The sequence below is a fragment of the Rattus norvegicus genome, chromosome 3 (assembly GCF_021556685.1).
Source record: "Rattus norvegicus strain SHRSP/BbbUtx chromosome 3, alternate assembly SHRSP_T2T, whole genome shotgun sequence".
NCBI classification, from domain to species: Eukaryota; Metazoa; Chordata; class Mammalia; order Rodentia; family Muridae; genus Rattus; species Rattus norvegicus.
The window spans coordinates 75181296-75194198 of NC_141536.1; the positions used below are offsets into that span (position 1 = coordinate 75181296).

Consider the following 12903-nt stretch of genomic DNA (forward strand, 5'->3'; position numbering starts at 1 on the left):
TACCCAGCCACTTTGCTGAAGTTGTTTATCAGCTTTAGTAGTTCTCTGGTGGAACTTTTGGGATCACTTAAATATACTCTCATGTCATCTGCAAATAGTGATATTTTGACCTCTTCTTTTCCGATCTTTATCCCCTTGATCTCCTTTTGTTGTCTGATTGCTCTGGCTAGAACTTCAAGAACTATATTGAATAAGTAGGGAGAGAGTGGGCAGCCTTGTCTAGTCCCTGATTTTAGTGGGATTGCTTCAAGTTTCTCTCCATTTAGTTTAATGTTAGCAACTGGTTTGCTGTATATGGCTTTTACTATGTTTAGGTATGGGCCTTGAATTCCTATTCTTTCCAGGACTTTTATCATGAAGGGGTGTTGAATTTTGTCAAATGCTTTCTCAGCATCTAATGAAATGATCATGTGGTTCTGTTCTTTCAGTTTGTTTATATAATGGATCACGTTGATGGTTTTCCGTATATTAAACCATCCCTGCATGCCTGGGATGAAGCCTACTTGATCATGGTGGATGATTGTTTTGATGTGCTCTTGGATTCGGTTTGCCAGAATTTTATTGAGTATTTTTGCGTCGATATTCATAAGGGAAATTGGTCTGAAGTTCTCTTTCTTTGTTGTGTCTTTGTGTGGTTTAGGTATAAGAGTAATTGTGGCTTCGTAGAAGGAATTCGGTAGGGCTCCATCTGTTTCAATTTTGTGGAATAGTTTGGATAATATTGGTATGAGGTCTTCTATGAAGGTTTGATAGAATTCTGCACTATACCCGTCTGGACCTGGGCTCTTTTTGGTTGGGAGACCAGGGGTTATAATTTTTATTGTTCATTTTATTGATGTGTGCCATGATACCAGTTGATTTATCACTGATCTTCTATTTTGTTTGTTCTTGCTTTCTTAGTTCTTTGGGCTGTACTTTTGTAATATTCATGTGAAATCTCTTGCTAGGGGACATAGATGTTTAATGACATAGGCTTTCCTCCCGCTGTTCTTAGTTAGGTATTGTGTAATTTTGGCATGCTGTGCTTCAATTTTTGAGACAGGGTTTCTTTACATAGCCCTGGCTGATCTAGAACTCACTAGGCAAACCAGGCCTCAAACCCATAGAGATCCACCTGCCTCTGCATTCTATCATCTAGGGTTAAACGTATATATCATCAGGCCTGGCTTCTCTAATTCAATGTTTATATTTATGTTTTAATTGCCACATTGATTTCTTCATTTATCCATTTACTGAGGATTACTATATCTGTATTTATAATTTTTCATGTATTCTTCCAATGATCACAGTTCATTTGTAATTAACATGCATGCTTTATTTTCTATGGTCATGAAAGAGATGTAATTTAATTTTTTAATTAATTTATTTGTTTATTTTTACACTCCAGATTTTATTACCCTCCCAGTCCATGACCTTCTACGTAGTTTGACACCCCCATAGTTCCACATCTGCTCCCCATATCTCCACAAGGATATCCCCACTCTACCCACTCCGCCGGACCTCTAAACTTCCTGGCGCCTCCAGTCTCTTAAGGGTTAGGTGCATCTTCTCTGACTGAACAGAGACCCAGGAGTCCTCTGCTGTATATGTGTTGGAGGCCTCATCTCAGCTGGTATATGTTGCCTGGTTGGTGATCCAGTGTCGGAGAAATCTTGGGAGACCAGGTTAATTGAGACTGCTGGTGGTCCTACAGGGTTGCCCTCCTCCTCAACTTCTTCCAGCTTTTCTTAGACCAGAGGGGCTAGCAGCTTCTGTTCATTGGTTGGGTGCACATATCTGCATCTGACTCTTTCAGCTGCTTGTTGGGTCTTTTGGAGGGCAGTCATGATAGGTCCCTTTTTGTGAATGCTGCATAGCCTCAGTAATGGTGTCAGGTCTTGGGGTCTCCCCTTGAGCTAGATCCCACTTTGGGCCTGTCACTGGACCTTCTTTTCCTCGGGCTCTTCTCCATTTCCATCACTGCATTTCTTTCAGGCAGGAAGAATTATGGGTCAGATCTTTGACTATGGGATAGCAACCCCATCCTTCACTTGATGTCCTGTCTTTCTGCTTGAGGTGGGTTCGATAAGTTCCCTCTCCTCACTGTAGGGCATTTCATCTAGGGTCCCCCACCCCCTTTGAGTCCTGAGAGTCTCTCAATTCCAAGGTCTCTGCATCCTACAGATTGAGAAAAAAATCTTCACTAACCCACATCCATTCGATAGAGGACAAACATCCAAAATATATAAAGAACTCAAGAAGCTAACCACCAGAAAACCAAACAACCCAATCAAAAAGGGGGTAGTGTTTGAATTCATGCAAATTTATCTTTGGACTTACTAAAATTACACCAAGAAGTTATTAATTTAGAAAAAGCAGAGCTTTTACATTTTGATGCAACTCTAAATGAAGAATGTTGCTTTTATATTGATCATTTAGGAGTAGTTAAAGACTCCATGGCCTAAGTTAGGCAAGGACTACCCAAAAGGAAGAGAGACAGAGACCAGAATCAAGAATGGTTTGAGTCTTGGTTCACTACTTTCCCATGGTTGACAACTTTGATTTCAACTTTATTTGAACCCCTGATTATTATTATGCTACTTTTAACCTTTGGACCATGTATCTCTCTTTTTTTAATATTAGATATATTTCTTTTTTAATTTTTATTTTATTTTATTTTATTTTATTTTATTTTATTTTTTTGGATCTGAGGACTGAACCCAAGGCCTTGCGTTTGCTAGGCAAGCGCTCTACCACTGAGCTAAATCTCCAACCCTAGATATATTTCTTTACTTACATTTCAAATGCTATTCCCCTTCCTGGTTTCCTGTCCATAAGCTCCCATCCTCTCCCCTCCCCCACCCCCATACTGGTATTCCCTCCATACATACCCCTTACTGCCCCCCATATTCCCCTGCACTGGGGGGGTCCAACCTTGGCAAGACCAAGGGCTTCCCCTTACACTGGTGCCTCAACACGGATATTCTCTGCTACATATTCAGTTAGAGCCCTGGGGCAGTCCGTGTATATTCTTTCTGGACCGTGTATCTTAAATAGATTGATTGCCTTCATACAGGATCGCTTTCAGCAAGCCCAGCTATTTATCGTGGCAGTTATTAGTCACTATGAAGAAATGCATTAAGCACATGCTTGGCTTTGATATGTTCTTCGTGGCCTCGATCTGACTGGGAAAGATTGTGCTATAGAAGGCTGGTTAATCAATGACGGTAAGATCTTACATGGGTAAGCCAACCTAAGACAGACATGGTCACCTGGTCAATCTTTGTCCTAGACGGAATTATGAAAAATAAATAAAGCTTATGCCCTCATCCTACAACTAGTACTGCCAGCCTTAAAAAAATGAAAAAGGGGGAAACTGTGACCTCCTCAGCCTGGCAGGCTAGGGAGACTGTGAATATGCACAGGAAATTCAGCAGCAGACCTTGAGTTACAGGACTTACTGGCCTGAGCAGAAATATCTCCCTGGGCCAGCTATGAGCTTTGATGTTCTGGAGCTAACAAGTTCCAGTATTGTTGTGCTGGAGTAAAAGCGCTGCAAAGAAATGAAACTTATTGGATTTACTGCTGTGCTCTTGCTATCCCTACTCTATAGTTCTGGGGATGGGTTTTCTAGTCTCCCTTTTACATACAGTGTGCTGAACAGTAAACATTGAGTCTTGATAAGAAAAAAAAAGGGGGTATAGAACTAAACCAAGAATTCATAACAGAGGAATCTCGAATGGCTGAGAAGCACCTAGAAAATGTTCAAAGTTCTTAGTGATCAGAGAAATGCAAATCAAAACGACCCTGAGATTTCACCTTACACCAATCAGAATGGCTAAGATCAAAAACTTAGGAGACAGCACATGTTGGTGAGAATTTGGAGAAACAGGAACACTGCTCCATTGCTGGTAGGATTACAAACTGGTACAACCACTCTGGAAATCAATTTGGAGGTTCCTCAGAAAATTGGAAATAGACCTACCTAAAGACCCAGAAATACCACTCTTGGAAATATACCCAAAAGATGCCCCATCATGACACAGGGGCACATGCTCTACTATGTTCACAGTAGCCTTCTTTGTGATAGCCAGAAGCTGGAAACAACCCAGAAGTCCCACAACAGAAGAATGGATACAGAAAATGTGGTTCATTTACACAATGAACTCAAGCTATTAAGAATGAGGACATCCTGAATTTTACAGGTAAATGGATGGCACTAGAAAATATCATCCTAAGTGAGGTAACTCAGACCCAAAAGGAAATGCACAGTATGTTCTCACTAACAAGTGGATATTAGAAAAAAAATACAGAACATCCAAGATACAGTCCACAGAACTCAAAAAGATCAACAAGCAGAAGGGCCCAAGTGAGGACGCCTCAATCCCACTTGGAAGGGAGAAGAAAGCATCCACATGGGGGGAGGGAGGGAGGGATAGGGGAGAGAAAGGGGATAGGGGTGGGAGGAGAGGAGAACATGATCTGGTATTGGGTAGGGGAAAAGGACTGAAGCTCCAGAGGGTCAGCAAAAAGAATGGAAATAGGCAATCACCAGAGGAAGGAGGTTGGGAGGACCCTCTAGAATGTGGGTTTATTTTGACGTTGTTAATATCTGGAGATGTGATTCATAGGCTAGTATAATTTCTATCCTAAAACATGTTCTATGTGATGATAAGAATATTTTGAAGCTCTGAGAAGAAATACTTAGTAAATGTGTGCTATATCTATTTCGTCTGCACTGTGTCTTAATTTTAGTATTTGTTTTTTATATCTATGATTTGTGGTGGAAGTAGGATATTAAGCACTAGCTAGCATTATATTTTGGAGTCATTCACTTTTCCCTTTCACAAATATATATATACTATACATATATTTTATTCACAAATATATATATATTTGGTGATCCAGTATTGTAGAACTGATAGTTTATCATTATATAATGACCCTCTGTGTTTTTCTTTACAATTTTGTTTTCAAATATTTTTTATCTGAAATAAATATAAGTAATTCTGTATGTTCCTTATTTCAATTAAAGTGTATGTATTTTCATGTTTCACTAATCTCTCTTTTAAATATACATACTGTCTCGCATGTAAACAATGGAATAGGGTGAAGGTGTGTCTTAAGACAATGAGAGAGAGACTGGCACTGATCAAAACACCACTATGAACACCATGAGTTTAAGGCAAGTGGCAGCTCTCTGGTCCTATTTCCCATGGGCTTACATTTGTAGACTTTAAATGACTAATGTCATTAATAGTCCTACTTAGGGCTGGCAACACTTATTTCCGTGGAAAGCATGAGTGATATTTAAAAGTTGATAAACCTATATCCTCAAAGCATACTTAAGTTTCACAGAAAACATCATATTCTTAGAATTGTTTTGTCATTTAAGAGAAGGGAATGATTTTTAATATAATATGAATATATAGACTTTAAACTCAAAGAAGTATTACGTTTAATAATGAAACACTAAAACTTCTCTTTACTTTCCCTGAGTTATTTTTCTGAAATACTCTCTCTATTTTTGAGATTATAATAGAATTACATCATTTTCCCCTTCCCTTTTCTCCTTTAAAAATCTCCACTATGCTCCTCCTTGTTCTCATTCAAATTCATGGCATCTCTTTAAATTAATTGGTGTTACGTCTGCATGGGTGTGTGTGTGTGTGTGTGTGTGTGTGTGTGTGTGTGTGTGTCTGTGTCTGTGTCTGTGTCTGTGTCTGTGTCTGTGTCTGTGTCTGTGTCTGTGTATTGTTCATTTGTATACTTTTTGTATTATGTTTTCAGGAAAGACCAATTGGTGTGTTCCTCCCTGGAAAAGACTATTTCTTTCCTGTTTAGCACTCCTTAATTGCCTATAGTTCTTTGTGTAAGGTTGAAGGCTTGTGTATATTTCTAGTTTGCTATGAGACTGTTTCCTACTAAAATCCAAGGTTACCCCTGTAAAGCCTTCAAGTTCATTTTAAGAATAAAATGTTTCTCCTCTTCATAGAATCTTCATGTAATAACAGAAATAGATTCTGATGTTATATGTTTCCTATATCATATGGAGGCAAAGTTTGGAGCAGAGAATAAAGGAACGGCCATTCAGAGCCTGCCCAACATGTGGCCAATATATATACAGCCACCAAAACTAGATAAGATTGATGAAGCTAAGAAGTGCATACTGACAGGAACCAGATATAGATGTCTCCTGAGAGACACAGCCAGAACATGTCAAATACAGAGGTGAATGCTAGCAGCAAACTCTTGAACTGAGAATGGGACCCCCGTTGGAGGAATTAGAGAAAGGATTAAAAGAGCTGAAGGGGCTTGCAACCCCATAAGAACAACAATATTAACCAACCAGAGCTCCCAGAGACTAAACCACTACCCATCGACTATACATGAACTGACCCATGGCACCAGCTACATATGTAGCAGAGGAGGGCCTTGTTGGGCACCAAAGGAAGGAGAAGCCCTTGGTCCTGCCAAAGTTGGACCCCCAGTGCAAGGCAATGTCAGGGGTATGTGGGAAGGAGAATGAATGGGGAGGGGAACACCCTTATAAAAGGGGAGGGGGATAGAATAGGGCTCTATGTCCAGGAAACTGGGAAAGGAAATAACATTCAAAATGTAAATTAAAAAATATCCAATAAAAAATTTAAAAAAGAAATGTTCAAAGTCCTTAGTTATCAGGGAAATGCAAATCAAAATGACCCTGAGATTCTACCTTACTCCAATCAGAATGGCTAAGATCAAAAACTCAGGTGACACAAATGCTGGCAAAAATGTGGAGAAAAAGGAACAGTCCTCCATTGCTGGTGGGATTGCAAACTGATACAACCACTCTGGAAATCAGTCTGGAGGTTCCATAGAAAATGGACATTCTACTACCTGAGAACCCAGCTATACCTGTCCTGGGCATATACCCAAAAGATACCCTTGTGATATCCAGAACCAGGAAGCAAGCCAGATGTCCCAAAACAGAAGAATGGATACAGAAAATGTGGTTCCCTTACACAGTGAAATACTACTCAGCTATTAAGAGAAAGAACATCCTGGGGGTAAGCAGAAAGAATGCAAATAGGTAACTTCGCAGTTAGGAGGTTGGGTGGCCCCCCCACATTATACCAGAAACCTGGGAGGTGAGAGACTCTTAGGATTCAAAGGGAGGGACATTAGATGAAATGCCCTGAAGTGGGGAGAGGGAACTTGTAGAGCCCACCTGCAGCAGAAAGACAGGGCTTCAAGTGAGCAAGGGGTTTGCTATCCCAAAGTCAAAAACTCTGACCCATAATTGTATTGTTCCCTGTCTGAAAGAACTGCAGGGACAAAAACGGAAAAGAACCTGAGGAAAAGGAGGTCCAGCCACAGGCCCAAAGTGAGACCCAACTCATGAGAAAGCTCCAAGGCCTGACACTTACTAAGGCTAAGGACTGTTCAGAAAAAGGGACCCATCATGACTGCCCTCTGTAAGATCCAACAAACAACTGAAAAAGTCAGATGCAGATATTTACACCCAACCAGTGGAGAGAAGCTCCTGTCCCCTGTGGTTGAATTAGGGAAAAACTGGAAGAAGCTGAGGAAGAGGTCAACCCTGTAGGAGGACCAGACGTCTCAATTAATCTGGACCCCTGAGATCTCTCAGACACTGGATCACCAACCAAGCAGCATACATTAACTGATATGAGGCCCCCGACACATATGCAGCAGAGGACTGCTGGGTCTGGGTTCAGTCAGAGAAGATGTACCTCAACCTCAAGAGACAGGAGGCCCCAGGGAGTGAGGAGGCCTGGTGGGGTGGAAGATGGGGTTGAGGACATCGTCATGGAGATCGGGGGGAGGTATGGCATGAGGAACAGTGAGAGGGAAAAGGGATAAAATCTGAAGTGTGAAAGAAAAGATTAAATAAAATTTTAAAAAAGTCTCCAACACCATAAATAAATTAAGGACATATATCGGTTTCTCTGAGTGAGAAGAAGCACTGGCATAATGACTGTCCCCAAGTCTGTAGTCTGACTAGCATTTCTGCCTTTGTACTTTGGCTCACTACAAACCAGTTGCATGGTCTGATATTTCATACTAGATGAACCTGCTAGAAACCTTTGGAGACAAGTATCAATTAAAAGTAAAAAGCAAAATGAAGCCCTATGCGTTCCAATATAGGTAGCCTGTGATCTATTAAAATTTTATTGCTCAAAATTTTGGAGTAAATATGGCTACATATACCAGCCTTATCTGAGAAACTGTCTCTGAGCAGAAAAAAATTCCTCACCAACAAATAGTATAGACTACAAAGTATTCTGTAGTGGCTACCCCTTGAGATTTACAGAGGCTCCAAAAGAGATAGTAGTACCAAATCTCAATAGCGCCTGCAAACATGTTTTGTAGGTAAGGTCAAAGTTCTGAATGACAGACGCACAATGAAGGGAATAAGGAAACACCAGCACCACCAAATGATAAAAATTTACCTCACCAAAAAATAACAGTCAGTGCCTCCTAATATGGTACCTGAGAAAACTTCAGCCTCCCTTGTAAGATATTCCTGTGAGATCCAAAATTGAACTTAACATAGGGAACAGGAGAAAAACATAATTTAGAATATACAAATATTCTACAAAATAACTGCCCTATACTCTACACAAATATCCATTTGATAAAATGCAAGGAGATTCAGAAATGGCTTTATGTGATGGAATGCATGCCTTGATGTGCGCACTATGGAGGCAGTGTGACAACTTGAGTTCCCTTTAGCTACAAGGGGAACTTTATTAGGACAGCTGGTGAAAGGGTAATAAGCTATGTGGCTGCTTTTAATCTTATCTCTCTTTTTAATTATGCCATTTATTATTTGTGCATATATTCTATGTACAAGTATACAAAAAGAAGATAACAAAAACCAAATACGCAAAATGTGATTCTGTGGGGAGCCAGGGTAGTTCTATTCAAGAATTTTTGCACTGAATCTGATTCTGAATAATACTTAAAATAATGCATAAAATACTTTCGATTTTTATCACATTCATGCATTCACCTACTTATTTATTAGTTTTTTTATTTATTGATTTGTGTGCATGTTCATGTGCTTAGGTGCCATGATAAATGTGTGGAGGACAGAAGACAGCCTATGACAGTCGGTTCATTCTTTCCATTATGTGAGTCCCAGGGATTTAATTGAGGTTCATTGGTCTTGGTGACAAGTGCCTTTATTTTCTGAACAATCTCTCTGGTACTTAAAATTATATCATTAAATGAATTATGCATTAAAAGCATAGACATATAAGCACAGGAAAAATAAATATGTATTTTTCATAAACACAATAAATAAATATAATTAGATTTTAATGAAATAGCATTGATACGACCTAAATAGCTTACCATTTCATCAATTTCTTTTATTAAAGTTCTCTTCATAGAATATGAGAACCCAGCATGCTATACTGTATTGTGTCATTGGTGCATATGTATAAATGAAGGCAATTTTCTCAATTTAGGTAAGTAGGTCAGAAGTCCTTGGCAATTTCCCCTTGTAACCATACCTACCATATATAAACAAAGACTGGACTTTGGCAACTCAGCTTTTGGCAATGTTTTTTTTTCCTCAAGATAAACAACTTGGAGGAGGGTTCTGAAACTTTGTGAAGAGTGCTTGTCCTTATAAAAAATGAGTTCAAAAATATGCCTAATGAAGTCAATGTTCAGAATAAGTAACCAAACACAAATATTATTTAATGTGATTCCTGGAAAATGATAAATTTTATAAATTTTAGGCATAGCTGATATACATAAACTTTAAAGAAAATATCAAATCCTACTCAAAATATGTCAGAAAATATATTAATTTGAAAACTGAAATTGTTTCTATAAAGCAGTCTTTCAAATAATTTACTAAATCTATCACTTTCATGGATCTAACAGGAATCTTATGTTCAAAAGAGAAAACATACAATAAAAGCAGTTTAAGTGAACTAATTAGTCAGCATTTCAGCCACCAAAAATACATTATGTATGACTGAGAGATTTAAAGCCACATAACATATTTATAAACTTTTATCACATGCATGTATTTGCTTATCTATTTGTTTAATTACCTATTGGTTTGTGTGTATTTCATATTCTTAGGTGCCATGGTACACCTAAGGGTGAATTGTCAAAAGGGTGAGCAGGTCATGTTCAGTATATAAAATGATTCCCCCACTATGGGGGAAATCCAGCCTTGGCAGGACCAAGGGCTTCTCCTTCCATTGGTACCCAACAAGACCATCCTCTGCTACATATGCAGCTGGTGCCATGGGTCTGTTCATGTGTACTCTTTGGATGGTGGTTTAGTTCCTGGGAGCACTGGTTGGTTGGCATTGTTGTTATCGTGGGGTTCAAGCCCCTTCAACCCTTTCAATCCTTTCTCTAGTTCTTCCAGTGGGGGCCCTGTTCTCAGTTCAATGGTTTGCTGCTAGCATTCACCTCTGTATTTGATATTCTCTGGCTGTGCCTCTCAGGAGACAGCTATATCCAGCTCATGTCAACATGCACTCCTTAGCTTCATCAATCTTACCTAGTTTTGGTGGCTGTACATATATGGGCTGTATACCCATGTGGGACAGGCTCTGAATGGCCATTCCTTCAATCTCTGCTCCAAACTTTGCCTCTATACCCTTCCATGAATATTTTTGTTCCCCCTTTTAAGAAGGAGTGAAACATCCTCACTATGTTCGGGGGAGGGGGGCTGGAAGGGGGACAGATGGGGAGAGGAACACTCTTATAGAAGAAGGGGAGGGGGAGGGGATAGGGGGCTTATCTCCAGGAAACAGGGAAAGGGAAATAACATTTGAAATATAAATAAAAAATTATCCAATTAAAGAATAAAATGTATCACTACTTAGTTAATAGATCCCTCCCCTTTCATGATTAATTTTTCTTAATTTTGTTGTTATCTGAACATTTAAGATCTTCCCTGTTACAAAAATCTCAAGTATGCAGTACATTACGATCAGCTATATATGCCATGCTCTACATTAAACTCTGGGAATTATTCATCTTTCATAATAAATCTTCACATTCCCAACATTTTCTGTTTATTCTGCCCATAACATCCATAATTCTGTCTTTGCTCCTATTAGTATATTTTGTATCCTACATGTAAATTACTTTGGGTGTTATTGGTCTGCCTATTTCTGGCTTATATTATTTAGCTAGTGTCCTCCAGGCTCACCCTTTTCAGGAATGATGAGAGCTCTCACTTAAGGATTCTTAAAGCATAGTACAGCCTTAGCATCTGAGAGTGGTGGCATCCAGATTAGGGATAGGTACACTAATTCTATGTTTTTTACCCCTGTTATGGGTTCGATCCCTACTATTTTTCCTATTATTTTTATTATACAGAATCATGACACTTGTAATTATACACATATAAATGAAATGTTGGCAAGAGTCTAATGATATTTAAATATTTAACTGCTATAAAAAATAAATCAACATAAAAATAAAACAAGATATGGTAATATATCTATAGATACAGATAAAATCAGTGCAATCCATAAATATTTCATTCACTAATCCATTACTTCTTATTCGTTGATGTCCTATTATAAGTTCATTATGCCTGTCCAGGTATAGTGATATACAAGATATTACAAAAGTTATACGGCATTGAATTTTATTAATAGTTCAAACACATAGTTCATTTGTATTTTTAAGAAGTATTTTTAAAATAAGGGGAGGTAACATCACAATTTAGAAGATATGAATCATAAGGAGACAGCATCACAATCAGATGACTTCATTCATTGTAGAAGACTCACTTATTTGTGTCCTGAAATAACTTTTCTTCTCCACAGCTTCTTCATAGCATTTGTCATCTCTGAGTTTCTCAGAGTATATATCAAGGGGTTCATCATGGGGGTAATGACTGTATAAAACACACTCAACAATTTGTCAATGGGGAAAGTTTTAGCAGGTCGTGCATACATGAAAATACAGGGAACAAAGAATGAAACAACTACAGTGATGTGGGAGCCACAGGTAGAGAGAGCTTTCCACCTCCCTTCCTGATTAAGGCTCTTTAGAGAGTACAAGATGACACCATAAGAGATGAGTAAGAGTAGAAACACAACCGTGCAGATCAGCCCTCCATTGGCCATCACTAAGAGGCCAATGGCATAGGTGTCAATACAAACAAGTTTTAGTAAGGGGTACATGTCACACATAAAATGATCAATGACATTAGGACCACAGAATGGTAGTCCATATATAGTGCTGAGCTGAATCACTGAGTGCAAAAATCCTCCAATCCAAGATAATATCAACAGCACAACACAAACCCATTGCTTCATGATAGTTGAATAATGCAAGGGCTTACAGATGGCCACGTAACGATCATAGGCCATCACCAACAGAAGAAAAACCTCTGAACCACCAAAAAAGTGTTCTGTGAAGAGCTGAGTCATACAAAATTTAAAGGATATTGTGTTTTGGCTGAAGAACAAATCTGAAATCAATTTGGGAGAAATGGCGGATGAATAAATGATATCCACAAATGACAAGCTAGCAAGAAAGAAATACATTGGTGAGCCCAAGCTGTTACTGATGGTTACAGTCATAACAATGAGCATATTTCCCACCATGGTCAGAATATAGGAAAGCAAGAAAAGAACAAAGAGTCCTTTCTGCACCTTTGGATTCTGTGAGAGGCCCAAGAGGACAAAGTAGGTTACATTGTTCTTTGGTTCCATTTATTCTTTCATTGGTTCTGATTTCAGACATGAAAAGACATTACCTACAAAACAAAGATCTCCTTAGAGTATTATGACATTAGTGCTTCCTTATTCATCTGTTTAAATATACAGATAGAGAGGGGGGAGAAAGAGAAAGACAGAGGGAAGGAGTGACAGAAGGGGGGGGAGAGAGAGAGAGAGAGAGAGAGAGAGAGAGAGAGAAGGGGGG

The 12903-nt window shown here is 38.9% G+C and overlaps 1 protein-coding gene across 1 annotated transcript; it reads right to left on the minus strand.

Annotated features, from left to right (window-relative positions):
- Positions 1-11762: 11762 nt before the first annotated feature.
- On the minus strand, positions 11763-12692 carry Or4a47 (olfactory receptor family 4 subfamily A member 47). The gene has a single exon (NM_001001067.1). It carries the CDS (start codon positions 12690-12692, stop codon positions 11763-11765), a length of 930 nt encoding a protein of 309 aa, NP_001001067.1.
- Positions 12693-12903: the final 211 nt, after the last annotated feature.

What these genes read in the sequence shown, in the direction of transcription:
- Or4a47 (NM_001001067.1), bottom strand. Translation starts at nt 12,692, where the DNA reads ATGGAACCAAAGAACAATGTAACCTACTTTGTCCTCTTGGGCCTCTCA.